Consider the following 27,739-nt stretch of genomic DNA (forward strand, 5'->3'; position numbering starts at 1 on the left):
CCATCTCTACTAAAAATACAAAAAATTAGCTGGGCGTGGTGGCAGACACCTGTAATCCCAGCTGCTCGGGAGGCTGAGGCAGGAGAATCGCTTGAACCCAGGAGACGGAGGGTGCAGTGAGCCAAGATTGCCCCATTGCACCCATTGCCTGGGTGACAAGAGCGAGACTGTCTAAAAAAAAAAAAGTAATAGTAATAGCACCAAATAGTAGACTGGTCTAAGTAGTAGTTCACTCATTCAACATTTATTAAATGCCGCTATGTGCTAGACACTAGAGAGACAAAAATGAGACAGGCCCATAAACAGGTAGTTATGATACAGCATGGTGGCTCTTTCGCCTGCCTGCCTGCCTGCCTTCCTGCCTGCCTGCCTGCCTTCCTTCCTATCTTATTTATTTATTTAAAGATGGGGTTTCACCATGTTGGTCAGGCTGGTCTTGAACTCCTGACCTTAGGTGATCCACCCGCCTTGGCCTCCAAAATGCTTGGATTACAGGCATGAGCCATCACGCCTGGCCCGGCTTATTTCTTTTTTTAAGTAAGAGATAGAGTCTCTTTCTGTTGCCCAGCCTATAACTCAGTGGTGCAATCATAGCTCATTGCAGCTTCAGACTTTTGAGCCCAAGAGAGCCTCCCACCTCAGCCTGCCTAGTAGGTAGGACTACAGGTACACACCACCACGTCCAACTAATTTTTTAATTTGGGTTTTTATTTTATTTTATTTTTTTTGAGGTGGAGTTTCGCTGTTGTTACCCAGACTGGAGTGCAATGGCACGATCTTGGCTCACTGCAACCTCCGCCTCCTGGGTTCAAGAAATTCTCCTGCCTCAGCCTCCCGAGTAGCTGCGACTACAGGCGCGCACCACCATGCCCAGCTAATTTTTGTATTTTTAGTAGAGACGGGGTTTCACCTTGTTGACCAGGATGGTCTCGATCTCTTGACCTCGTGATCCACCCACCTTGGCCTCCCAAAGTGCTGGGATTATAGGCGTGAGCCACCGTGCCCAGCCCTTATTTTATTTTTAAAGATGGGGTTTCACCATGTTGGTCAGGCTGGTCTTGAACTCTGACCTCAGGTGATCCACCTGCCTTGGCCTCCAAAGTGCTTGGATTACAGGCGTGAGCCACTACACCCGGCCAATTTGTTTTTTTTGTAGAGATGGGGTCTTGCTATTTTGTCCAGGCTGGGATCTTGAACTCCTGGTCTCAAACAATCCTCCCACCTTGGCCCTGAACTCCTTATGAGAGAATAAGACAGGGAAGATTTAGTTGCTTTAATACCAACATCTGGCATATTTGAACTAAAGATACTCCTAACCTCAGTGTACACTGTCAATTCTTTTTTTAAATAGACATTTCAGGGTTTCTTCTCTTTTAAGTATGAGTATTAATATTTATTAAGCAGCTGCTTTTCAGCCTGTGTGTATATATAAAAATATAACATGCTTTTTAATTTAAATTTTTCAAATTTTAATTATTTTTTGCTAGTATTCGTTTTTCTTTTTTCAAGTTTTCATAGTCCACATTATATATGCCTTTTTTAAGTGACTGCTCTTCGGTGGCACGTATGCCAGTGTGCTTCCTTCTGAAAATACCAGTGTAGGATAATAAAATATTTGATTGCTGGGGTTTCTTTTTTTTTTTTTTTTTTTGAGACAGAGTTTCGCTCTTGTTACCCAGGCTGGAGTGCAATGGCGCGATCTCGGCTCACCACAACCTCCGCCTCCTGGGTTCAGGCAATTCTCCTGCCTCAGCCTCCTGAGTGATTGCTGGGGTTTCTTAATAAAACAACCTTGGAGAATTCCAGGGATTGCTTTTTTTTTTTTTTTCTTTCTCCTTTTTATTGCCTTTCTTTACTACTGCTGTGTAGATTTTTTCTTCATGGAGTTTTTTTGTTTTGTTTTGTTTTGTTTTTGTTTTTGGAGATGGAGTCTTGCTCTGTCGCTCAGGCTAGAGTGCAGTGGTACAATCTCGGCTCACAGCAATCTCCATCCCCTGGGTTTGAGCAAATCTCTTGCCTCAGCCTCCCAAGTAGCTAAGACTACAGGCATGCGCCACCATGCCCACCTAATTTTTTGTATTTTTAGTAGAGATGGGGTTTCACCATTTTGGCCAGACTGGTCTTGAACTCCTGATCTCAGGCAATCCACCTTCCTCGGCCTCCCAAAGTGCTGGGATTACCAGCATGAGCCACACTGTACCTAGCAGGGTTTATTGTTTTTGTGTCTAATAGAAAAAAATTAGGGGTCAAGAAATTGTATCTGAATTATACGATAGCTTTTCTTTATCCCTTTCTACATGTGTTTAGTTGCAGAGTGACAAAAATATGGGTCAGGTAATTAAGCACCAAAAGATTTCAGGGTAAATGAGTAAGAGGATGGATCTGTATGTGTCGAGTTGACTGGCGTCCCCCGAGTTCATTTCTACTTGGAACCTCAGAATGTAACCTTATCTGGAATAGGGTCTTTGCAGTTAACATTAGGTCATGCCGGGTTTAGGGTAGGCCCTATTTTCAGTGTGCCAGGTGCCGTTATGAGAAGAGGAGAGGGTACAGAGACATACGCAGAGGGAAGAAGGCCATGTGATGGTGGAGGCAAAGCCTAGAGTGAGGCAACTACAAACCAAAAATGTTAAGAATGCTGTCAGTCACCGGGAGCTTGAAGGAGAAGGAAGGATTCTTCCCCAGAGCCTTTGAGGGACCAAGGCCCAGCTGACGCCTTGATTTTGGACTTGCAGCCTCCAGAACTGCGAGATAACAAACTTCTGTGGTTTTAAGCCACCCGGTGTGTGGCTGTTTGTTTCAGCAGCCTTAGGAAGCTCTGCCTTCATAGCAACATGTTATTACTTCTATTTTTGAGTAATGTTTGAGAAAACATATTTAGCCATTAAGTGATGTTTGCAGCTGGCGCAGTGGCTCATGCCTGTAATTCCAGCACTTTGGGAGGCCAAAGTGAGTGGATCACCTGAGGTCAGGAGTTTGAGACCAGCCTAGCCAACATTTTTAGTAGACCCCATCTCTACTAAAAATACAAAAGATTAGCCGGGCATGGATCCTACCTACTCGGAAGACTGAGGCAGAAGAATTTCTGGAACCCAGGAGGTGGAGGTTATAGTGACCTGAGATTGTGCTATTGCACTCCAGCCTGGACATCAAGAGCGAAACTCTGTCTCCAAAAAAACCCCAGAAAACATTATGTGATGTTTGTAGGCCAGGCACGGTGGCTCATGCCTGTAATCCCAGCACTTAGGGAGGCCAAGGCAGGCAGATCACTTGAGGTCAGAAGTTTGAGACCAGCCTGGCCAGAATGTTGAAACCCTGTTTCTACCAAAAAATTCAAAAAGTAGCTGGGCATTGTGGCACGTGCCTGTAGTCCTGGCTACTTGGGAGGCTGAGGCAGGAGAATCACTTGAACCCAGGAGGTGGAGGTTGTAGTGAGCCAAGACTGCGCTATTGCATTCTAGCCTGGGTGACAGAAAGAGGCCAGTCGCAAAAAACAAAACAAAAAACCCACAGTGATGTTTGTAAGTAAGTAAATCAAATCCTTTGCACAAATGCTCCAGAATTGGTGCCACTCAGGACCCACCTGATCACTCCAGCTTTATGCAGTGGATCCTTCTTAACTCCATTGGCTGCAGCCTCATTTCACATACTGCTTTGTGAATTCCCAGTAGGGAGGGATGCATTTATTCACTCCCTTCCTAAAGTATCTGGAAAGTTTGGGGAAATTAAAAGAGGATTTTCCTGGCCGGGCTCAGTGGCATACGCCTGTAATCTCTGCACTTTGGGAGACCAAGGCAGGTGGGGTCACCTGAAGTCAGGAGTTTCAGACCAGCCTGGGCAACATGGTGAAATCCCGTCTCTAATAAAAATACAAAGTTAGCCAGGTGTGGTGGCAGGTTCCTACAATTCCAGCTACTCTGGAGGCTCAGGCAGGATAATCACTTGAACCCTGGAGGCAGAAGTTGCAGTGAGCTGAAATTGTGCCACAGCACTCCAGCCTGGGCAACAAGGGGGAAACTCTGTCTCAAGAAAAATAAAATTAAATTTACAGATAATAAAAGAGGATTTTCTTCATCTCATTCGTGTTGATTGTTATTGCCTATTGATGATGATAATGATGATGATTGTGCCTCATCTCGGGCCCGTTGATTATTAGCAGCTCCATTCTGGTAAAGCTCAAATCTTTCCTAGGCATGCCTCCAAAACAGTGATCAGTATGAAAAATTAAAAACTGGGCGCATGTCCATCCGTAGGTTAGCCATGTCTGTCCAGAATTTTGAGCGGACCATGTGGACCCAGTGGTGTGGACAAGGAGACAGTGTACTGCTGTGGCAGTGTGAGCGCAAGCCCAACACCTTTTTTCTAAGTGTGGAAAGAACTTGGTTGTGGCAGCCAACAGCTTACTCAAGTGGACTTGGATGGAAGGACAATAGGAAGAGAGCTGGGAGAGTGTGACACTGAGGGGGATGCTGTTGACACATTTAGTGTTCTTTTAAATCTTTCTTCCCTCTTAAGTATGCTGACAGAATTCTAGTAAAATGAGACTGTCCTGTGTCCACAGAAAGGTTGAGACTGCTGAGCTAGTGATAACTGTTCTGAGCTTACTTGGGGAAGATGAAGTGTCCTACAGAATCCAAATTTTAAGTGATAGTCATAGCTGCTTGTTATTAAAGCATCTGTGATGGGTCAGAGACTGCTAAATATTTGATGCTTTTTATTCATTGACCCCTCATAGCAGCCGTTTGAAAAAAAATGTTATTATCCATGCTTTATGAATTTTAGAAAATGGAGCTCTGGCTAAAAAAGTGGAAGAGCCAGAATCTCAACCCAGGTTAGTGCACCTTCCATTTTACCTGTGCTGGGTAAGCTTCTGGTGCCTAAAGCCCTCAGTAACTGTCTAAGTGGATAGTCCGTTTGCCAGCACCTTAGTCTTCTGTGTAGTTCGCTCACTTCACATGCTTCGCTGTTGGATTTTTGAGTGAATGTGAGTGAATTTGACTCCTTTCCATTCGTGAATTGCCATGTATGTGCAATGAGCCAAGAATTTTTAATATTAAACTTCTTAGGTTAGTTACTCCCTCTACTAATAGAAGGCAGCTAATGACTGGTAGTCCCCCTCACCCTTTTTTTTTTGAGACACTCTTGTTCTGTCACCCAGGCTGGAGTGCAATGGTCTGATCTCAGCTTACTGCAACCCCTGCCTCCCAAGTTCAAGTGATCCTCCTGCCCCAGCCTCCCAAGTAACTGGGATTACAAACGGGCACCACCACTCCTGGCTAATTTTTATATTTTTAGTAGAGATGGGGTTTCACTGTATTGGCCAGACTCAAGTGCCTGAGATTAAGTGATCCTCCCATGTTGGCCCCCCAAAGTGCTGGGGTTACAGGCGTGAGCCACTGAGCCTGGCAGTGATTCGTAGGCTTACTGTTTTTTTTTTTTTCCCCCCTGTATTAATAGAGAAACTGCTGATGGTGCCTGAAGGTGCTTTTTGCTTACTTTTCAGATCTGATTTTTGTCTTAATCAGTGGTCGCAAACTCGGATGCGGTTAGAAGCCAGCTCGGTTTTGTAAGTGAGCTGACTCAGTGAGACTAGGGGAAGGGGCCAGCAGAAGAGCACAGGCTTCTTCCATAGTGGCCACTGCTCCTTGCTCCAGAGAATGGGTTCTTATTGTACTGGAACATGGCCTGCAAGCTCTGGATCTTGTGGCTCTTTTTTTTTCTCTCTTTTTTTTTAAATAAGAGGAGCTGGAAATTCATGTTATTTTTGCAGCATTCATTGGCAACTAATTCAAAATTAAAAGCAAAAGTAAAACAAAACACTGTGTTGGCCATATATAATATGTGGGCCAGTACACTGTAGACCAGTGGGTGAGCTGAAGCTAGCTCAGTTAAGTGTTACTGTATTTATTATTTTCTAAGATTCAGTTTATAAGAAAACCTAAATCAAGATATCATTACCATTTTTTAATGACTGAAAGCAGTTTAATATGAAGTTGTTGCGGAAGTTCTGACATTTAGCTCAAATAGCATTGTCAGTATAAACCAACCGTTTTTAAAGTGAGCACAGGAGAGAGCAAAAACATCAAAATAGTATATGTTTTTTTTTTTTGAGATGGGGTTTTGCTTTGTCACCCAGTCTGGAGTGCTGTGGCGCAATCTCGGCCCACTGCAACCTCCGCCTCTTGGGCGGGTTCAAGTGATCCTCAGCCTCCTGAGTAGCTGGGGCCATAGATGCATGCTGCCACACCCAGCTACTTTTTTGTATTTTTGGCAGAGATGGGGTTTCACCATGTTGCCCAGGCTGGTCTCAAACTCCTGAGCTCAAGTGATCTGCCTGCCTCAGCTTCCCAAAGTGCTGGGATTACAGGCGTCAGCCACCACACCCACCCCTAGGATATACTTTTTATTTGGTTGTAAAAAGCATGTGGTAGTTAAAAGAATATATTTGGGGCTTAATCAATCCTGAGTTAAATTACTGGCCCTGCCACCTACTGGCCTTATGATTTTAAGCAAGTTTTAACTCTCTGAGTCTCCGTTTCCTCATCTACCTACCAAATGGACGTAATAACTCTTGCCTCATAGAGTTGTAAGAAGTTGAGGTGAGCTATGAAGCTCTTAGTGCAGTATTAGAGACAAGTTTAAGTGCTTGCAGTCTCTGAAATCCTTGGTGAAATGTGTCAGTGCTCATAGAAATGGTAGGGTGGAGGCTGAGGTTGTGGCTGAATCTCCATTGCCTGCATCCGGTATTGTCACTCTCTTGAGATAGGGTGGAGGTTGAGAATGTAGCTGAATCTCCATTGCTTGCATCTGGTAGTGGCATGCTCATGCTGCTTCGGCATATCCTCACTTGTGTTTTCTTCCAGTCTCAAGATTTCTCTGTCTCTATGATTTTTATAGTGAGGCATAACAAAGTCACTTCCATATATATCGTGTTTGACATGACATGATAGCTTAAAATGGAGGTGGGGGGCCGGGCGCGGTGGCTCAAGCCTGTAATCCCAGCACTTAGGGAGGCCGAGGCGGGTGGATCACGAGAGATCGAGAGCATCCTGGTCAACATGGTGAAACCCCGTCTCTACTAAAAATACAAAAAATTAGCTGGGCACGGTGATGCGTGCCTGTAATCCCAGCTACTCAGGAGGCTGAGGCAGGAGAATTGCCTGAACCCAGGAGGCGGAGGTTGCGGTGAGCCGAGATTGCGCCATTGCACTCCAGCCTGGGTAACAAAAGCGAAACTCCGTCTCAAAAAAAAAAAAAAAAAAAAATGGAGGTGGGGAACAGGTTGGGTGAAGGTCCTGCAGATATTACTGGCAGCAATGCTTTCTTTTTATTTTATTTGTTTTTTGAGACAGAGTCTCACACTGTCACCCAGGCTGGAGTGCAATGGCATGATCTTGGCTCACTGCAACCTCTGCCTCCCGGGTTCAAGTGATTTTCTTGCCACAGCCTCCCAGGTAGCTGGGATTATAGGCACCTGCCACCACGCCTGGCTCATTTTTGTATTTTTAGTAGAGATGGGGTTTAACCATGTTGGCCGGGCTGTTCTCGATCTCCTGACCTCAGGCGACCCATCTACCTTAGCCTCCCAAAGTACTGGGATTAAAGGCATGAGCCACCACAACCGGCCTCTTTTTTTTTTTTTTTTTTTTTTGAGATAATGTCTTGCTCTGTTGCCCAGGACGGAGTGCAGTGGCATTCGGCTCACTGCAGCCTTGTCCTCCTGGGCCCAAACTGTCTTCCCATCTCAGCCTCTTGAGTGGCTGGGATCACTGGCTTGTGCCATCATGCTTGTGCCACCATGCTCAGCTCATTTTTTTTTTTTGATAGAGATGGGGTTTCACCATGTTGTCCAGGCTGGTCTCAAACTACAGGGCTCAAGTGTTCCTTCTGCATTAGCCTCCTGAGTAGCCAGCATCACAGGCACCTGCTATTATTCCTGGCTATCTATCCATCTGTCTGGCTGTCTGTCTGTCTATTTATCTATCTATCTATGTATCTATCGACAGAGTGAGACTCTGTCATCTGGACTGGAGTGCCATGGCATGATCTCGACTTGTTACAAGCTCCGCCTCCCAGGTTCAAGTGATTCTGCCTCAGCCTCCCAAATAGCTAGAATTACAGGTGTGGGTCACCACTCTCGGCTACTCTTTGTATTTTGAATAGAGATGAGGTTTTGCCATGTTGGCCAGGCGGATCTCAAACTGTTGACCTCAGCCGATCCACCTGTCTTGGCCTCCCAAAGTGCTGGAATTACTTGTGTGAGCCACCATGCCCAACTGATGCTGTTTTTTTTTTCCTTCTTTTATTTTATTTATTTATTTGAGACGGAGTTTTGCTGTTGTTACACAGACTGGAGTGCAATGGCACGATCTCAGCTCGCCGCAACGTCCGCCTTCTGGGTTCAAGCAATTCTCCTGCTTTAGCCTCCCCAGTAGCTGGGACTACAGGCGCGCACCACCATGCCCAGCTGATTTTTGTGTTTTTAGTAGAGACGGGGTTTCATTTTGTTGACCAGGATGGTCTCGATCTCTTGACCTCGTGATCCACCCGCCTTGGCCTCCCAAAGTGCTGGGATTATAGGCGTGAGCTACCGTGCCCAGCCCTTCTTTTATTTTTATTATGGGTTCAGTGTCCCTGGAGAGATGCTGTTGTTACTGTTTAAAAGGGTGTTCAAAAACCTGTTTTTCATGGCATTGTATCATCAAATGAAATGATGATGCAAAGATAAAAAAAAATAGTAAAAAAATGTACTGTTATATGGAGAAAAAGTGCTATCAGGTTGCAATTGAACATTTTCTAAAAAAGAAAACAAACCTAGAAAACCTGTATTGTGTTGAACTGAGTGAGTGTAAACGAAACACTTACCAGTGAGCTTCATGCTGGATCAATTAGAAAAAGCATACTTTAAAATTTAAACTTTATTGAAGTATGATATACATGCTAAAAATTACTCATTATAAGCAAACAACTCAGTACATTTCCAGAATGTAGACACACTCATGCAGCCGGCAGGAAATGAGGCAGAGAGCCATTACCAAGCCCCTCCAGAAGCACCCTAAGCCTCACCTTCCCTCAAGTGACAGGAAAGCTCCTTTCTCCTGAGAGTAGTCACTGTCTTCACCTCTGTCACCACAGATGATTCCTCTGCATTTAAGTTTGTTTTACATGAATATGGCTGTGATTCACATTCATTGTTTTATGTGGCAGGAATTGTGCATTCATTTTCCCTCATCCTCTCCCTTCCGGGTCCTGCTCCACTGAAGATTCTGCCAGAGAATTAAGACCAGTGTGCTAAGGCGTCCATTGTATGTAGTTGAATAAATTTCTCCTGTGCCTCTAGGATGGTGGTCGTCATGTACTGTCTTTGAGAGAACTGAGAAAATAGATACTTAAGACATTTTCATTGGGTTTAATTCTCTCAGATAATTCTAAGAAAGGCTGGGAGGCTTAGCTTTTCTGCCTTTTACCATTGACCCGCTCTTGCGGATTCCAGGAGATGACCGCTGTTATCCTATCTGGCTTTTCTAATTGTTCTCTCTGAGAATGTTGGTTTGCTGCAAGCCACTCCAGCCCACCAGGGAGTGGAACTCCAGCAAACATGTTTTCACCACATAGCTGAGGTCCTAAGAGAATAAGAGAAATTCCCAGGGGCCCAAAAAAGGGAAGAAGGAGCTGAAACTCCAGTGGGCAAAAGAACAGGGAAGCCAGGACTTCCCTGTGTGACTGCAGAAACTTTCAGCCCAGAGTCCTGGGTTTTAACAGATGTTAAGAGGAAACAGGGACCATAGCCTTAGGCCTGAGCAGGGAGGCAACTTGGAACTGTGTCCCTCTGTGTCTCAGCCCATAATCTAGGACTGTCAAAAACCTATATTCCTGGAATGCAAGAGTGGGCAGGAAAGAAAATCCTGCTGGTCATAGTGCAGTGTGGTGGAGCTCTGTGCGGGAGGGGAGGGGATTTGGTTTATACTGTTTCTGCCGAAGATCTGCTTCACAGCCTCTCCTCACAGGCCTTTGGTGTTTGCTATTAGACTACCCGTGATGTCCAGGAAACACCAAATCTAGAAATAAAAAGTTACCCTTTACACAAAGAATCAAACTGCAGACTTATGGAAGGTGTTGCAGTTTAGCCAAATATCAATATGAAACTCATTTTTTTTTTTTTTTTTTTTACTTTTTTTTTTTTAAGATGAGGTTTCACCATGTTGGTCAAGCTGGTCTTGAACTCCCGACCTCAGATGATCTGCCTGCCTTGGCTTCCAAAGTGCTTGGATTACAGGCGTGAGCCACCATGCCAGGCCCAAAACTCAATTTTTACACAACATAAAGTGTGTTTGTGGAAGCCCAGTTTTAGAAGTGTTCACTGACCCCATTATTCTATCGGTCCTGCAATGTACGACTTAGTTGAGATTGGAGTCATGACATTGAGACAGCATCATGCAGATGGGATAGGCATCTGCCTGTGTGATGCAGTCTCACCAAACCTTAGGATTTTCCTGTATCCAAAAGACTCTGTCTCCATGTCGTTGTTTCCTATTCCTGGAATTCCTCTTGCATAAGGCTTCGTTCCCTGAAAACCTATCATATACTGTATCATTTTTAGGTATAAATTCACCTTTTTAAATAATTGAATTATAACTTAATATATCAATGTGCAGATCCCATTCTTCACCCTGCAGGGGAGGAGCCAGGTATACGCAGATTGATAAGAGAATTTATATAAATGAGTGTGTCCTTGGAGCAGCTTTAGCCACTCCCTTTCTTCCTCCCCACCCCTCAGCATGTTTTGAGTGCCTGCTAGATGCCAGGCATTGTACTATCAGGAAGGATATGGGGATGACAAAAACATGGTTCCTCCTGCCCTGGAATTCATATTCCAGCCAACCTCTGAGTTTGCTTCTAGAACCCATACCAGTGCATTGGAGTGAATTTGAATCCATTCAGTACCTCCTTCTGCAGAAACTGTTGATATCATTTGGATTTCCGAGGAGTTGTCTTCAGCTTTTGGAGAAAGGCACGTTACCACAGCTGCGTATGTTACTGAGCATATGGAAATGTTGGCTGGCTAGCAGGAAATGAGATATCACAGTTTTTCAAGAAAACAAATAGGTTAAGTAATGAAAAGCACCTTTCCCTGTGACTGATTCTACCACTTCATGTCTCTTTAGGACGATGTGAGGCATAAGGTTCATCTGAACACCTTTGGATTCTTCAAGCATGGCTACATGGTGGTTAATGTCAGTAGCCTCTCAGTGAATGAGCCTGAAGACAAGGGTGTGACTGTAAGTACCTTTTAGTGAGATCCAACGGTTTACTCTTTAGCCTGGGTGAGAGCCACCTTCCAACCCCAGTGCTTAAATGTAAAGTATTAGAATATGGAGATAATGAAGCTTGTGAGTAGCAAATTATATGTCAGGCATCAAATAATTTCACTTTTATCACTTAAGATGTAATGCTGTAATAATTCCAGTAATTACTGACTTGACTTGAGTGATTTTAGTTTGCCTTCTTACAAAATGAATGCTAAGAAAACTGAGAGGAAACCACATCAGAAGTACCACCTTTTCTGCTTTTTGAGTAAGAAAAGTATGGACAATTGTGTGGATGTTTACTTCTACTCTTTTTACTTCCCATTAGATTGGATTTAGCCTAGACCGTACAAAGAATGATGGCTTTTCGTCTTACCTGGTGAGTATTAAATGTGTGACCTGGTCCATGTCTTCATTTGAACTCAGGCCATTGAATGGGAACATGCTAACTTCCTGTAATGCCATTTTCAGTTTTTTGGAGTACAGTAGCACAGTCAGCTTACTGCAACCTTGGCCTTCCGGGCTCAAGTGATCCTCCCGCCTCAGTCCCCTGAGTACCTAGGACTACAGGCATGTGCCACCATGCCTGCCTAATTTTTGTATTTTTAGTAGAGACAGGATTTCACACTTCCTTGGCTGTATCTCAAACTCCTGGACTCAAGTGATCAGCCCACCTCGGCTTACCAAAGTGCTAGGATTGCAGGCGTGAGGCATCACGCCCGGCCACAGCACCATTTTTTTTTTTTTTTGGAGACAGAGTCTCACTCTGTCATCCAGGCTGGAGTGTAATGACAACCTCCGCCTCCCGGGTTCAAGCGATTCTCCTGCCTCAGCCTCCTGAATATCTGGAACTACAGGTGACTGCCACCACACCCGGCTAATTTTTGTATTTTTAGTAGATAGGGATTTCACCATGTTGGCCAGGATGGTCTCAGTCTCCTGACTTCGTGATCCACCTGCCTCAGCCTCCCAAAGTCCTGGGATTACAAGCGTGAGCCACCGAGCCCAACGGTTTACTATTTTGAATGGAGTTTGAGCCACTCATTTGCTATGTTCCTGAAAACTTTCTGTTCTTGTTCTAGCATGAATGAATAAGATGATGTCAAATTGGCTCTTCCTTTCTCAGGATGAAGATGTGAATTACTGTATTTTAAAGAAAGAGTCTGTCTCTGTCACCCTTCTAATCCTAGACATCTCCAGAAGTGAGTAAGTAATTCTAAAGTTCCTTCAGTTCAGTTCTAAAGTAGAGTTGGGGAGAATTTAGTAGTATGCTAACATTCCTTGGGTGTCTGCCATGTGCCAAAGACCATGCTGAGTGCTGGGGATTAAAGACAAGGCTAGGGAGACAGAGGCCCTGTCCTTGATGGGGGAGACAGAACGTCAGTACATATGATTACAGCCAAATAGAGAAGCGGAAGGGAAGAAGAACTCATGAATTGTAGAAAGGAAGGAGAGGCTTCAGATAAGTGTTGGCCCCAAGCTTTTAAAATAGTCTCCATGATAACCTCTGTTTTCATTTAAAAAAAATGATCTGATAGTCTCCTGTATTAGGCTGCTTTTGGCAGCAACCAACAAAAGACTTGACTTAGACTCTGGCATATGTAGTGAAGACATTGATAACCTCACCTGTCTGCAGTGGGGCAGGAGAGACAGGCCTGCAGTGGCTTGCTGACTCTGGTTAAGGACTCTGGTGCGTTTCATCTCTCTGCTCTGCCACCTTGGGTGTTAGCTTCTTCCTCAGGCAGGTTTCCCAGCCATCACCAGGTGGCTCTGCTCTGTCATCCATATTCAGCCAAGGGACAGAGAGCAGGCTTCTCCCCTAATGGATATTAGGCAGCAACTGATGGTGCCACTGCCCTCTCGTGCTTCCTGGGATTTCACTTTATTTATTTTTATTTTTATTTTTTGAGACAGAGTCTCTCTTGCTCTGTGGCCCAGTGATCTTGGCTCACTGCAACTTCCACCTCCCACGTTCAAGCTATTCTCCTGCCTTAGGCTCCCGAGTAGCTGGAACTATAGGCACATGTCAACATGCCCGAACAATTTTTTTTGTAATTTTAATAGAAACAGGGTTTCACCATGTTGGCCAGGTTGGTCTCAAACTCCTGACCTCCAGTGGTCCACCCAATTTAGCCTCCCAAAGTGCTGGGATTACAGGTGTGAGCCACAGTGCCTGGCCTGGATTTCACTTTAAAGTCTTACTAATGTTTTATGTTTTGTTCCGTTTCTCTCATGCACCAATTTGCTGAGCATTTTAAGGATACTTGAGGGAAAAGATGTACCTCAGATTTATGTGGTTGCTAAGATCTTAGGCCTAAGACTGCCTGGATCCTTGCCCAGCTACTTCCTATAGGTGCTCTTCGGCAAGTTATTTAACTTTTCTGAGCCCCGGTTTCAGTATTGCAGAATGTGGATAATAGAATCTGTGTTGTAGAACATCATAAGGACTGCATGAGCTTGGCACAGGGCCTGCACGCAGCATGTTCAGTGGCCAGGAGCACTGCTTTGACCTTTTTTCCTTCTGTCTTGTTTGAATGTAGGGTAACAATAAAGTCTCCACCAGAAGCTGGTACCCAGTTACCAAAAATCATCTTTAGCAGGGATGAGAAAGTCCTTGGTCAGAGCCAGGAGCCTAATGTGAACCCTGTTTCAGCAGGCAGTCAGACTCAGAAGACACAAGGTAAACCGTAAGGTGGAAACTGGCTTTTAATTTTCACTACCTGCTTCATAGAAGCTTTTTTTCTTCCTAAGCAAAACATGATCTGTTGTCCTAGCATTATATTTTGGAAGTTATACAAAAATATATAATCGTTAAAGAAAAATGTGGAAAATATGAAGCAGATGGAAAAACAGCAGTCATTTTTCCTAATTCCCAGTGTTAAAATTTTAGTAATTTATGTTTTCGTATAAGCTTGTTTCATAAGTCTAGAAGATTTGAATTTTGAAATTCAGTCATGCTTATAATTTATATGCATGCCTGATGACTTTTTATTTTGAGACGGAGTTTTGATCTTGTTACCCTGGCTGGAGTGCAATGGCGTGATCTCGGCTCACCGCAACCTCTGCCTCCTGGGTTCAGGTAATTCTCCCGCCTCAGCCTCCTGAGTAGCTGGGATTACAGGCATGCACCACCATGCCCAGCTAATTTTTTGTATTTTTAGTAGAGACGGAGTTTCCCCATGTTGACCAGGATGGTCTCGATCTCTTGACCTCATGATCCACCCATCTCGGCCTCCCAAAGTGCTGGGATTACAGGCGTGAGCCACTGCGCCCAGCCCGCCTGATGACTTTTTAGCTCATTTTATACCTATCATCTGTCCTGCTAAGTGGATACTGTAATTTGCTCAATCTTTCGTCTTAAGGAGACACATTTCCATTTTTGTGTGATTATGAATGTTGCTGCAGTGGACTTCTTTATGCATAGAACTCTTTTCATATATAGAATGTTCTTTATGGTGGTTTTCAGAATTGGAATTTCTGGTTCAAAGGATATGAATGCTTTAGAAAATATTGATATATATTTTTAAATTCCTTTCCAAGTGAGTTGTGTGGATTTATATTCTTACTGAATATATGTAGAAATAGTGTGCACATTATTATGTCCAAGCCAATATGTGGTATTTTCTTTTCAAAAAAAATCCTAAAATGACAGGCAAAAAAGATATTCACACACACACACACACACACATTTTTTTTTTTTTCTGAAATGGAGATTCTGTCACCCAGGCTGGAGTGCAGTGGCTCAGTCTTGGCTCACTGCAAGCTCTGCGTCTCGGGTTCAAGCGATTCTCCTGCCTCAGCCTCCCTAGTAGCTGGCACTACAGGCATGAGCCACCACGCCTGGCTAATTTTCACATTTTCAGTAGAGATGGCATTTCACCATATTGGTCAGGCTGGTCTTGAACTCCTGACCTTGTGATCTACCCACCTCAGCCTCCCAAAATGCTGGGATTATAGGCGTTAGCCACGGTGCCTGGCCACTGTTTTTTTATTAACTCTTATTACTGACGCTGCACTTTTTCTCCATGTGTTGATTAACCAATTTATTTTTATCACCTTTTTTAAAAATTAACTGTCAAGTTCATCTGATGATTCATGTGAGTTCTTTAGATAATTTATGGCCAGGTGCAGTGACTCACACGTATAATCCTAGCACTTTGGGAGGCCAAAGTGGGAGGATCATTTGAGGTTAGGAGCTTGGTACCAGGCTGAGCAACATAGTGAGGCCTTGTCTCTGCAAAAATAAAAATAAAAAATTAGCCGCGCGTGGTGGCATGTGTCTGTAGTCACAACTCCTCAGGAGACTGAGGCAGGAGGATGGCTCAAGCCTGACTATTGTAGGCTACGCTGAGCCATGATGCACTGCAGCCTGTGTGACAGAACAAGACCCTGTCTCTGAAATAAATGCATACATACTTACTACTTAGTTTTTTTTCTCAATTTATTAGTCCATTGCATTGCTGTAAAGGAATACCTGAGACTGGGTCATTTATAAAGAAAAGAGGGCTGGGCGTGGTGGCTCATGTCTGTAATCCCAGCACTTTGGCAGGCAAAGGCAGGCAGATTACTTGAGGTCAAGAATTCAAGACCAACCTGGCCAACATGGTATAACCTGTTTACACTGAAAATACAAAAGCTGGATGTGGTGGCATGTACCTGTAGTCCAAACTACTGGGGAGACTGAGGCAGGAGAATTTCTTCAACCAGGGAGGTGGAGGCTGCAGTGAGCCGAGATTGTGCCACTGCACTTCAGCCTGGGTGACACAGTAAGAGCCAGTCTCAAAAGCAACCACTACCACCAGCAAAAAACAAACAAAAAAAAGAAAAGCTTTAATTGGCTCACAGTTCTGCAGGCTGTACAAAGCATGGCACAGACATCTCCTGGTGAGGGCCTCAGGAAGCTTCCAATTATGGCAGAAGGCAAAGGGGGAGCAGGCAGGTCACATGGCAAGAGCAGGAGTAGGAGTGGCCAGATCTTGCATGAACTCAAGAGCAAGAACTTACTCCTTACCACAAGGAGGGCACCAAGCCATTCATGAGGGATATGCCCTCATGACCCAGATATTTCATGCTAGGCCTCACTTCCAACATTGGGGATTAGAGTTCAACATGAGATCTGGAGGGGACAGACATCCAAACTATGTATCACTCATTCTGTTCAACTTGACCACGGTTAAAAGCCATAAGACTCCATTTGGCTGGGTGTGATGGCTCATGCCTGTAACCCCAGCACTTTGGGAGGCCGAATCAGGTGGATCGTGAGGTGAAGAGATAGAGACCATCCTGCCCAACATGGTGAAACCCTGTCTCCACCAAAATACAAACAAATTAGCTGGGCATGGTGGTGTGTACCTGTAGTCCCAGCTACTTGGGAAGCTGAGGCAGGAGAATCACTTGAACCCAGGGGGCGGAAGTTGCAGTGATCTTACTACTGCACTCCAGCCTGGTGACAGAGCAAGACTCCATCTCAAAAGAAAAAAAAAAAAAAAAAGACTGTGTTTGTGCAATGGTGTAGGTTAATGCCTATGAACCATCTCCCTCTTGTCTAGGTTCTTTGTGTTCATATCACCATTCCTGGGAAGAAAATATTATTTTGTTTCTTTTTATTTTCTCCGTTCCTGCAGGGAGCTTGAAGTCCAGTCTTTCCGCAAAGAATATCTTAAGTGAAAACAAGAAATTCTGTTCCATGAAAGGAGCCATTAGCAATCATACTTCTTGCTGTAGGGAAGAAAGTGTTATGATGCTAGGATTACTTGTTATTAACTTTTCCAAGTGTGTAAATATATTTCATCGTTTTTCTTTTTTTTTTTTTTTTTTTGTCACCTGGGCTGGAATGCAGTGGTGCAGTCTTGGCTCACTGCAGCCTCTGCTTCTGAGTTCAAGGGATTCTCCTGTGTCAGCCTCCCAAGTAGCTGAGATTACAAGTGCATGCTACCATGCCTAGCTAATTTTTGTCTTTTTAGTAGAGACGGGGTTTGCTATGTTGGCCAGGCTAGTCCCGAACTCCTGACCTCAGGTGATCCAACTGCTTCGGCCTCCCAAAGTTCTGGGATTACAGGGGTGAGCCACTGCACCCGGCCTTTTTCTTAAAAATTATGTTTTCCAATGTGATTACTTAGACAATTAGGAAAGTCATTCCATATGGCTTCTCTGGCAATAACATACACTAGAATATCCAGAACTGAATTCTGTTGTTAATATCACCAGTTACTCCATACCATTTGTAATATAACAAGGTCTGATTTGCTGCTTCAACAATACACATATTATGTTTTGGGACCTGAGAAAATGGCAGTCCCCAAGATTTTGTTTTAATTATTTGATATTAGATAAGCTGTAGCCTCATAAAATGATACTGTTAGGTATATATATCGCTCTAAGTTGTGTAATGCAGTGCTATCTTTTAAATGTTTCTGCTTCTAGACAGTGGAAAGTCTAAAAGAAGTACAGTGGATTCAAAGGTAAGAACTAACCACGCATTTGTGCTCAGCTTTCCTGGATATTGTGTACATGTGTATGTTGTATACGTGTGTGTGTATTGATATATATCCATACATGCATTCGCACACAAATACATATACAGTTGTCCCTCGGTATCCACAGGGGATTGGTTACAGGAACCCTAGTGAATATCAAAGTCAGTACATGCTCATGTCTCTTATGTAAAATGGCATAGTATTTACACATAGACACATCCTCCTGTGTACTTTAAAAGCATCTCTGGATTACTTATAATGCCTAACACAATGTAAATGCTGTGTAAATAGTTGTTACACTGTGTTGAGGTTTTTTGTTTTTTGTGTTTTTTTTTTTTTTTTTTTTTTTGAGACGGAGTTTCGCCCTTGTTACCCAGGCTGGAGTGCAATGGTGCAATCTCGGCTCACCGTACCCTCCGCCTCCTGGGTTCATGCAATTCTCCTGCCTTAGCCTCCTGAGTAGCTGGGATTACAGGCACCCGCCACCGTGTGCCCAGCTAATTTTTTGTATTTTTAGTAGAGACGGGGTTTCCCCATGTTGACCAGGATGGTCTCGATCTCTTGACCTCGTGATCCACCTGCCTCAGCCTCCCAAAGTGCTGGGATTACAGGCTTGAGCCACTGTGCCTGGCCTGTTTTTTATTTTTTTGAGACAGAGTCTCTCTGTCATCTAGGCCAGAGTTCAATGACGTGGTCTCAGCTACTGCAACCTCTGCCTTCTGAGTTCAAGTGATTTTCCTGCCTCAGCCTCCTGAGTAGCTAGGACTGTAGGCATGCATCACCATGCCCAGCTAATTTTTTTGTATTTTTAGTAGAGTGGGGTTTCACCACGTTGGCCAGGCTGGTCTTGAACTCCTGACCTCAGGTGATCTGCCCACCTCAGCCTCCCAAAGTACTGGGATTATAAGTATGAGCCACCATGCCTGACTGATTTTTTTATTTGTATTATTTATTACTGTTAGTTTTTAATCTTTCTTTAAAAAATATTTTTGGTTGGTAGTTTGTTCAGTCTGCAGATGTGGAACCTGCAATACAGAGAGGTAACTGTATATATACATATATCTGCAGGGGGCCAGGTGCAGTGGTTCATGCCTGTAATCCCAGCACTTTGGAAGGCTGAGGCAGGGGGACCACTGGAGGTCAGGAGTTTGAGACCAGCCTGGCCAACATGGTGAAACCCTGTCTCTATTAAAAATATAAAAATTAGCTGGACATGGTGGTGCATGGCTGTAATCCCAGCTACTCTAGAGGCTGAGGCAGGAGAATCGCTTGAACCTGGGAGGCAGAGGCTTCAGTGAGCAATCTTCAGAGACTGCGCCACTGCACTCTAGTCTGGATGACAGAGCAAGACTTGGTGTCAAAGAAAAGTTTAAAAAATTTATCTACAGGGAATTTTCTCCTATTTTGGGGGAGAACATTGACATACTGAAACAATTTCAAAGAAAAATTGATTCCCTGCTGGGCATGGTGGCTCACACTTGTAATCCCAGTGCTTTAAGAGGCTGACGTGGGTGGATTGGTTGAGCCCAGGAGTTCAAGACCAGCCTGGGCGACATAGTGAAACCCTATCTTTACAAAAAGTAGGAAAATTAGCGGGTATGGTGATACGTGCCTGTGGTACCAGCTACTCTCTGGAGACTGAGGTAGAAGGATCACCTGAGCCTGGGAGGCTAAGGCTGCAGTGAGCCATGATTGTGCCACTTCCCTTTAGCCTGGGTGACAGAGTAAGACCCTGTCTCCAAAAAAAAAAAAAAAAAAAAGCGCAAGAAAGTTGATAATTGATTTATAAGTTGTGTGGCACTTACATGATATTGGGTCAGGTAGTTAGGGAAGGAAGATGCCAGACCATCAGAAAAGCCCTCTGGAAGGAGCTGCCGCTGGGACTTAGTTTGCAGTTTGTTCAGCGAGGAGGAAGAGAAGGAAGGGGAAGAAGAATGCCATATGCAAAGACTGGATGAGACAGATGCTGGGCACTGGCTTGTGTGAAGTGAAAGACTGATATGGGAGCAGAGAGACGTCTTAGATAATGTAGGACCAGGCAATAGAGGGAGTAGATGCACAGGCAATGGGAAGTCATCCTGAGTTCCTGATTGGGAAAGACTGTGTTTATTAAAGATGATGATTCTGAAAGTAATGTGCAAGGTATCCTTGGAGAAGGAGATAGTGATGTTAGAAGGACCAGGAAGGGCACTGTTGTGGTAATACAGGTTTAGGGTGATGAGGATCTGGACTAGAGCAGAGCCTTGGGCGGTAAATGACTGGGAAGCCAGTTAGGGTGATGGGAGGGAAAGAGAAGAGCAGAGGAGTGGGTGGTAGAAATAGCAGAAGTGGAAAAGTTGGGAAAGTTTGGGTTTGCGATACCTTGATTTCTCAGTGAGGGGAACATCTAAATGGTGATGTTTTGTCTCACAGCTTTGTTAAAGTATAATTGACAAAATAAACTGCACATAGGTAAAGCAGCAATTTGATAACTGACTATCAATCAAGAGAGTGAACTATCCATCACCCCCAAAATTTCTTCTGCCTTTTTGTAAGCCCCTGTCCCCAAGCAATCACTGATCTGTCACTATAGTTTTATAGAACTTTATACAACTGAATTATACAGTACTTTTTTGTCTTGTATTCAGCGTAATTACTTTGAGTTTATCCACATTGTTGTATGTATCATTTTTTTTTTCCATTGCTTAGTTTTATTGTACAGATGGCATACTTTAATGATTTTTCTTTTTGCTGGAGGGAACAGAGTTTCACTCTGTCACCCATGGTGGAGTGCAGTGGCACGATCTCAACCTCTGCCTCCCAGGTTCAAGCAATTCTACTGCCTCAGCCTCCTGAGTACCTGGGATTACAGGTGCACTCCACCACTCCTGGCTTATTTTTGTATTTTCAGTAGAGATGTTGTTTCACCTGGTTGGCCAGGCTGGTCTCAAAATCTTGACCTCAAGTGACCACCCACCTTGGCCTCCCGATGTTTTGGGATTATAGGCATGAGCCACTGCACTTGGCCAGTATTTTGATCATTTGATGTCAGGAGTGGAATTCAGGGGATGTGACAGGGCATGGCCTGGGTCAGCACCCTTAATCTGGCTGAAGCTTCAAGGGTAGACAAGCTGTCTAGCAGAAAGATTCAAGGCAGGGGGTGGAGGTAGGGGTTAGTTCAGAGGCAGAAGGCACAGCTGAAGAACAAACACCATTTTCTGTGAAAGCAGATTCAGACATCTTGAAAGGATAGTCAGTTTTATTTTCAGAGAGCTCGTGAAGGTCAGCAAATTCAGAGTTTAAGAAACGTGTTTGTTTCGTTTAATAAATTAGTTTTAATTAGCATACTTTCTATGCCAGTGTCATCCTAAAACATATTATTATGTCTTTTTAGGCCATGGGAGAGAAATCCTTTTCTGTTCATAATAATGACGGAGCAGTGTCATTTCAGGTATGTATGTTCTTTGTGTAAAGCCTCATGGAACTTCTTTTTGCCATATAAAAGGGTAATATTTTTTTCAGAGGAATTTTGAATTTACTAATAACAACTTAGATATACCCTGTATCAGTCACTTAAATGCAATAGCTCTCTCTATAACAAGCTCACAAAGGTGCATATGGTTACCTATCTATTTATCAAATAATAAGTGTCTGAGAATAAATAACTTTGTGACTATCAAGTGTAGGGACAAGGTCAGTTTCCAACCCAGTCCTGCCTGGCTGTTCCTGTGGCCCCTCTGTCCTGACCCAGTGCTACCTCCCATTCAAAGTGTGCCAGAAACATAGTACTTTATGCCTGAAAGGACCGTTGGTTATAATTTAGGATGATGTTGTAATTTTAGAGACTTGTAATTTTCACCGAGACTTGGAGGCTTTGAGTGACCCACTCAGCTGTCACAGCTATTAGTTGCCCATGAGTGTTTAGTGGCAGCATAATAGCATATGTATGGGAATAAGATACTGGACTGGGTTTCAGAACCCACTTACTAGCTGGGTAATGTTAGAAAACTCACCAAATTTCTTTTGGTTTTGTTTTTGAGACAAGGTTTGAGTTTTTGAGACAAGGTTTGAGTCACTCTGCTGCCCAGGCTGGAGTGCAGTGATACAGTTATGGCTCACTGTAGTCTCAACCTTCCAGGCTCAGGTGATCCTCAGCCTCCCAAGTAGCTGGGACTACAGGCGTAGACCACCATGCCTGGCTAATTTTTAAATTTTTGTAGAGATGAGGACTTGCTCTGTTGCCCAGGCTGATCTCAAACTCCTGGGATCAAGCAGTCCTCTTGACTGGGCCTCAGTCAAGATGCTGGGATGACAGATGGGAGCCACCCTGCCTAGTCTCACTTTCTGAACCTCACTATTTAATCGTCTAAAAATGGCAGCGTGTGGTGGCTCACGCCTATAATCCCAGCACTTTGGGAGACTGCAGTAGGCGGATTGCTTGAGCCCAGGTGTTTGAGACCAGCCTGGGCAACATGGTGAAATTCTGTCTCTACAAAAAATGCAAAAAGTAGCCAGGAATCTATAGTCCCAGCTACAAGGAAGGCTGAGGTGGGAGGTTCACTTGAGCTCAGGAGTTCAAGACTAGCTTGGGAAATATGGTGAAACTTTGTCTCTACAAAAAAAAAAATATACAAAAATTAGCCAGGTGTGGTGCTGCATGCCTGTAGTCCCAGCCACTAGGGAGGCTGAGGTAGGAGGATTGAAACTTGAGCCTGGGAAGTCAAGACTCACATAGTGAACCCTGAGCATGCCACCGCACTGCAGCCTGGGTGACAGTGAGACCCTGTCTCAAAAATAAAAAAAGAAAAAAAAATTCCTACAGTGAAATGCACAAGTCTTGTCTTGTGTACAGTTTGTTCAATTCTGACAAATGCATATACCCATGTAATTCACTCGCAATATATCAAGATTTCTGTTTCCATCCTCAGAGAAAGCCCCTCTGTCCCCACAAACACTGTTCTGATTTCTTTTACCGTAGATCATTTTGCCTGTTCAACAATTTTTGTATGTTCTTTAAGCTTAGTAACCATCATTTCATCACTGTCCATATTAAAAGCTAACAGTTATTGAGAACTTGCAGGGTGCTCATTTGCTCAGAATCCTCCAACAGCTTTCCATCTGTCTTGGAGTAAAGCCCAAGTCTTCCTACTGGTCTGCAAGGCCCATGTGGTCCAGCCCCTGTTGTCTGTCTGACCTCAGCTCCTGTTATTCACACTCTGTTCTCCCACACAGGCCGCTTTGCTCTTTCTGGGACGGATCAGCCTTTCGGCTCTGCTCTAGCTGTTCCTACAGGCAGGAATGCTGTCTCTCAGAATTCCGCAAGTCTTTGCTGAAATGTCACCTTCTCAAAGCTTCTCTCAATTGCAGCTCACTCCTGTTTCCCTCATTGTGCTCTGGTTTTCCTTAGCGTTATCCTTCCAACATGCCATTTGCTGTACTGACTTATATTTATTATCTGTCTCCCCCTCTACAGAAAGTACCTAAGGGGTGGAGTTTTCTGTCTTTTATTCTTGTGTCTGAAACTCCTTATCTTGGCCTCTATTTACAGAAACTAATGAACCAATGCTAGGCATTGTGCTAAGTGCTTATATGTCATTATCTCAGATCATTCTCTCAACAATTCTGTGAAGTCGGTACTGTTACTTTTTCTCTTTTACTGATGAAGAACTGAGGCTCAGAGAGATAATGTAACTTGCCCCAAGTGAAGGATTCAGGTCCACATTTGTTTGACTCCAAGGCGTGTGTGTTTAACCACTTTGCCTTTTACTGCCTCCTTGAGAAAATACAGAAGGTCCTTTTTTCTCGTCCTTCTCTCACCTTAAAATACTTGTTAATAAAATGAGTTTTTATCCCCCCTTTAATCACAAAGGAAAGTGTGATAGGAGGTACGCGTGTCAGGCATAGTCCTTTTTGTGGGGTGAGCATCCAGGCACAGCAGTCTGCGTGGTGATGAACACAGGCCGGAACAGCCCATCCACACGGTTCTTGGGATGCGTGGAGCAGGCCATGGATGGGTGGCTTGCTTTTCTCTGGCTTTCCCCCACCTTGCAAAGAAGTCGTGATTTCTCGCTGTTCTACCCAATGTCTCCCAGTCTTGGCCAGTGCAGTCCATTTTGAGCTCTTCTGCTTCATTCATGGCATGGAGATAGTGGTTTATCTACCTAAATGCAGGAAGGGGATTGTCAGGCCTTATTCCTACTCTAGAGTTCACAGTTTTGTTTCGTTTTTGTCTCTAAGGGCCAGGTGCCTCCTCTGATCAACCATGGTGATTCTATTGCTTTTTAAAAAATATTGTATCTTTTCAACTTTTATATCTTTTTTAGACTTCCCCTGAATCTTACTTTTAAAATAGAAGTTGTCAATGTGTTTAGGAAAGTTTCCTTATTCTGGCTAGCTCAGGGGACTAAAATACACATACACATTCACAACCACAACTGAGTTTGGTACCTGGTCTAACTGTTTGGATAATTCCAGCTCACATGTTCTTGGTCTTTTATTTTTATTTTGGTCAGATGTCTTTTTCCCCCCGATTCTTCTAAGTTGTGAGGTACAGTATACATGCAGAAGACTGTAAAGTACTTATATTTAGTTGAAGAAGTTAAGAAAGAACAGTCACCTTTATGTGAGCACCTGAGAAACCTCGTGTCTCCCTCGTGTTCCTTCCCAGCTCTAGAGAAACCCCTATCATGAAAAATGCTACCATAGTCATTTCCTAGCTTTTCTTTGTAGTTTAATAGGTATATATATGTAGACCTAAAAAGATATTTCAGGCAGATTTCTTTTTATTGGTAGAACTTATGGCTGAAGTAAAATTTTCTTAGGCTTGACCAAGAAGTCATATTCTCTGAGTCTCTCTGTCTTTTGGTTTACATTAAACTTCATCTAAACTCATGAAATGTATGAAAAACAGAAAACTGTCTAAATATAGAAAATGTTGCTTTTGTTATTGTTCTCTAAAATTATAGTTGTAAATTTTGATGAAATACTGGTTGTTTTCAAGTACGAGGTGAGCCTCTTTTTTTAAGGAGTTTTTTGTGCCTATAAAGAGCAAAATAATATGTTAGCTTGAAAACTAGGTAAATACTGTCTTAGGTTATCTTTGAAGACTTCTGCAGAGACCATCACAAATGTCTAGATCTGTGATAGAGCAGGCATAGAAAAATATTCATTGTTGAAGCAAGGTTGTGGCTATGTAGCTTTCACTGTACAATTGGCAGCTGTTCTGTGTACTTGAAAATTGTAACAGACCAGGTGCGGTGGCTCAAGCCTGTAATCCCAGCACTTTGGGAGGCCGAGGTGGGTGGATCACGAAGTCAAGAGATCGAGTCCATCCTGGTCAACATGGTGAAACCCTGTCTCTACTAAAAATACAAAAAATTAGCCGGGCATGGTGGCGCGTGCCTGTAATCTCAGCTACTCAGGAGGCTGAGGCAGGAGAATTGCCTGAACCCACGAGGCGGAGGTTGCAGTGACCCGAGATCGCACCATTGCACTCCAGTCTGGGTAACATGAGCGAAACTTCGTCTCAAAAAAAAAAAAAAAAAAAAAGGGAAAAAAGAAAATTGTAACAAAATGTCAGAGGGGAATCATAGGATAAGAAAACATCAGTTTAGAGTCGGGAGCAAGCGAGCAGGAGAGTGTGCAACTGACGCCCCCCCAAGCAGAGTGATGCTAAATCAAAGGAGCTTGTTTCTTCAAGCTCTTCTGGCAGTGATTCTGACAGTGAGGTTGACAAAAAGTTAAAGAGGAAAAGCAAGTTGCTCCAGAAAAACCTGTAAAGAAGCAAAAGACAGGTGAAACTTTGAGAGCTCTTTCATCTTCTAAACAGAGCAGCAGCAGCAGAGATGATAACATGTTTCAGATTGGGAAAATGAGGTATGTTAGCGTTCCAGATTTTAAAGGGAAAGTGCTAGTTGATATTAGAGAATATTGGATGGATCCAGAAGGTGAAATGAAACCAGGAAGAAAAGGTATTTCTTTAAATCCAGAACAATGGAGCCAGCTGAAGGAACAGATTTCTGACATTGATGATGCAGTAAGAAAACTGTAAAATTCGAGCCATATAAAACCTGTACTGTTCTAGTTGTTTTAATCTGTCTTTTTACATTGGCTTTTGTTTTCTAAACGTCGTTCTTCAAGCTGTTGTATGTTTGGATTGCAGAAGAATTTGTAAAATGAATACTTTTTTTAATGTGCATTATTAAAAATGTTGAGCAAAGCTAATTGTCAGCTTTATTAAGGAGGATTGCTTTGTGTCCACCACCTAGCGTAAAATAAAATCAAGTAATACAATCTTAACTGTTGTGGCCTTTTCTGATCATAAGCGTTGGTACTTAACTATTTAAGGCCAAAGGTAACAGTTTTTATAGATCTTTTAGTTTCATCTCAGCTTTTACAATAAAAGGATTTGTATTGCGTTGAGTTTATAAGCTTTTGGTTTGTGCGATTCATATTTGATCTGTTCTCTTCCAATCCACCCCAATGATTTTTTTCACTCTTTTTTTACCTCATTTTCCTTTTATAACTTAATCTCTTCATGTTCAGTTTTTACTTCACTCTTTATTTTTTTTGAGTATGTTATGCTTATTTGGAACGTCAGTGAAACTGTCAAAATGTTGTCTCAATAATGTACTTATATGAGAACTACAATCACCAACTCTACTGTGTTCAATATTAGCAGATCTAGTTTGATAAGCAACATGGCTTGTGAGAAAACTGAGCAGGTGTTTGTCGTTACCCGTAGTGTTCTGTGTAGTTATTGCTTAGTCTGCAGAAAATAATGACTTAAATGAGATATCTGACTTGCTTTCACTTATTAAACACGTTCATGAGATGATGTCTGTAACATCAGATATTGTTAAGACTAGGATTTAATAAAAATTGTGCAAGCTTAAAAAAAAAAAGAAAGAAAAAGAAAACATCAGTTTAAACTCTGCCATGAGAGTCGATAATTTAAGCAGTTTGTCTTTATCTCCTTCAGTCCATTAATCTTCATAATTTATTTATAAGGTTTAAAAATACAACTGAATAGAATTGAAGGAAAAAGTAAACAACACTTTAAAAATAAAAGAAGAAAAATATATATATATAGCTGAGGGTTTGGGTACCTTTAAATGTTTTCTTCTTCACTTTCAGTTTTTCTTTAACATCAGCACTGATGACCAAGAAGGCCTTTACAGTCTTTATTTTCATAAATGTCTTAGAAATGAATTGCCGAGTGACAAGTTTTCATTCAGCCTTGATGTGAGTACTGTCTGGAGATTGTTCTATGTGGATTTTGTCAGCATAAAATGCAAAATTTACTTCTGCGTAAGATTAGGTTTTAAGAACATTAAACCTGGGAAGTGGAGGTTGCAGTGAGCCAAGATCATGTCATAACACTCCAGCCTGGGGGAGAAGAGTAAAACTCCATCTTAAAAAAAAAAAGAATGTGGTGGTTTCAAGTGGGTGATTTAGGTTAAAAAACAAACAGAAGGCCGTTTGCAGTGATTTACTCCTGTAATCCCAGCACTTTGGGAGGTTGAGGTGGGCAGATCACCTGAGTCCAAGAGTTGGAGACCAGTGTGGGCAACATGGCAAAACCCCCTCTCTACAAAAAATATGAAAAATTAGCCAGGCGTGGTGGTGTGCACCTGTAGTCCCGGCTACTCAGGAGGCTGAGGTGGGAGGATTTCTTGAGCCCAGGAGGCAGAGGTTGCAGTGAACCGAGATTGCACCACTACACTCCAGCCTGGGCAAAAGGGTGAGATGCTGTCTCAAATTAGGAAAAAAAAAAGGGAGTGTGGTTGTTATTTGCTGGCATTCACTTTTTTGTCCCCCAAGACTGAGTTTCACTCTTGTTGTCCAGGCTGGAGTTCAGTGGCATGATCTCAGCTCACTGCAACCTCCACTTCCCACATTCAAGCAATTCTTCTGCCTCAGCATCCCGAGTAGCTGGGATTACAGGTACTTGCCACAACACCTGGCTGATTTTTTTTT

General features: G+C 43.2%; 1 protein-coding gene and 1 pseudogene across 3 annotated transcripts in view; both read left to right on the top strand.

Moving 5' to 3' along the window:
• Positions 1-27,739, top strand: part of GPR107 (G protein-coupled receptor 107) — an 80,875-nt gene that overhangs the window by 9,474 nt on the left and 43,662 nt on the right. For both annotated transcript variants that reach the window (XM_035260357.3, XM_078329483.1), the window contains exons 2-8: positions 11,166-11,279; positions 11,635-11,685; positions 12,433-12,512; positions 13,847-13,986; positions 17,730-17,767; positions 21,156-21,212; positions 26,897-27,004. In XM_035260357.3, the coding sequence (XP_035116248.1) occupies positions 11,166-11,279; positions 11,635-11,685; positions 12,433-12,512; positions 13,847-13,986; positions 17,730-17,767; positions 21,156-21,212; positions 26,897-27,004 (588 nt within the window). The remainder of the gene's footprint in view (positions 1-11,165; positions 11,280-11,634; positions 11,686-12,432; positions 12,513-13,846; positions 13,987-17,729; positions 17,768-21,155; positions 21,213-26,896; positions 27,005-27,739) is intronic.
• Positions 24,320-26,059, top strand: LOC108589618 (activated RNA polymerase II transcriptional coactivator p15 pseudogene; annotated as a pseudogene). The gene is made up of 2 exons (XR_008475635.1): positions 24,320-24,331; positions 25,426-26,059. The product of XR_008475635.1 is annotated as an activated RNA polymerase II transcriptional coactivator p15 pseudogene (transcript).

This window comes from Callithrix jacchus, chromosome 1 (genome assembly GCF_049354715.1).
Source record: "Callithrix jacchus isolate 240 chromosome 1, calJac240_pri, whole genome shotgun sequence".
In the NCBI taxonomy this organism is placed as follows: Eukaryota; Metazoa; Chordata; class Mammalia; order Primates; family Cebidae; genus Callithrix; species Callithrix jacchus.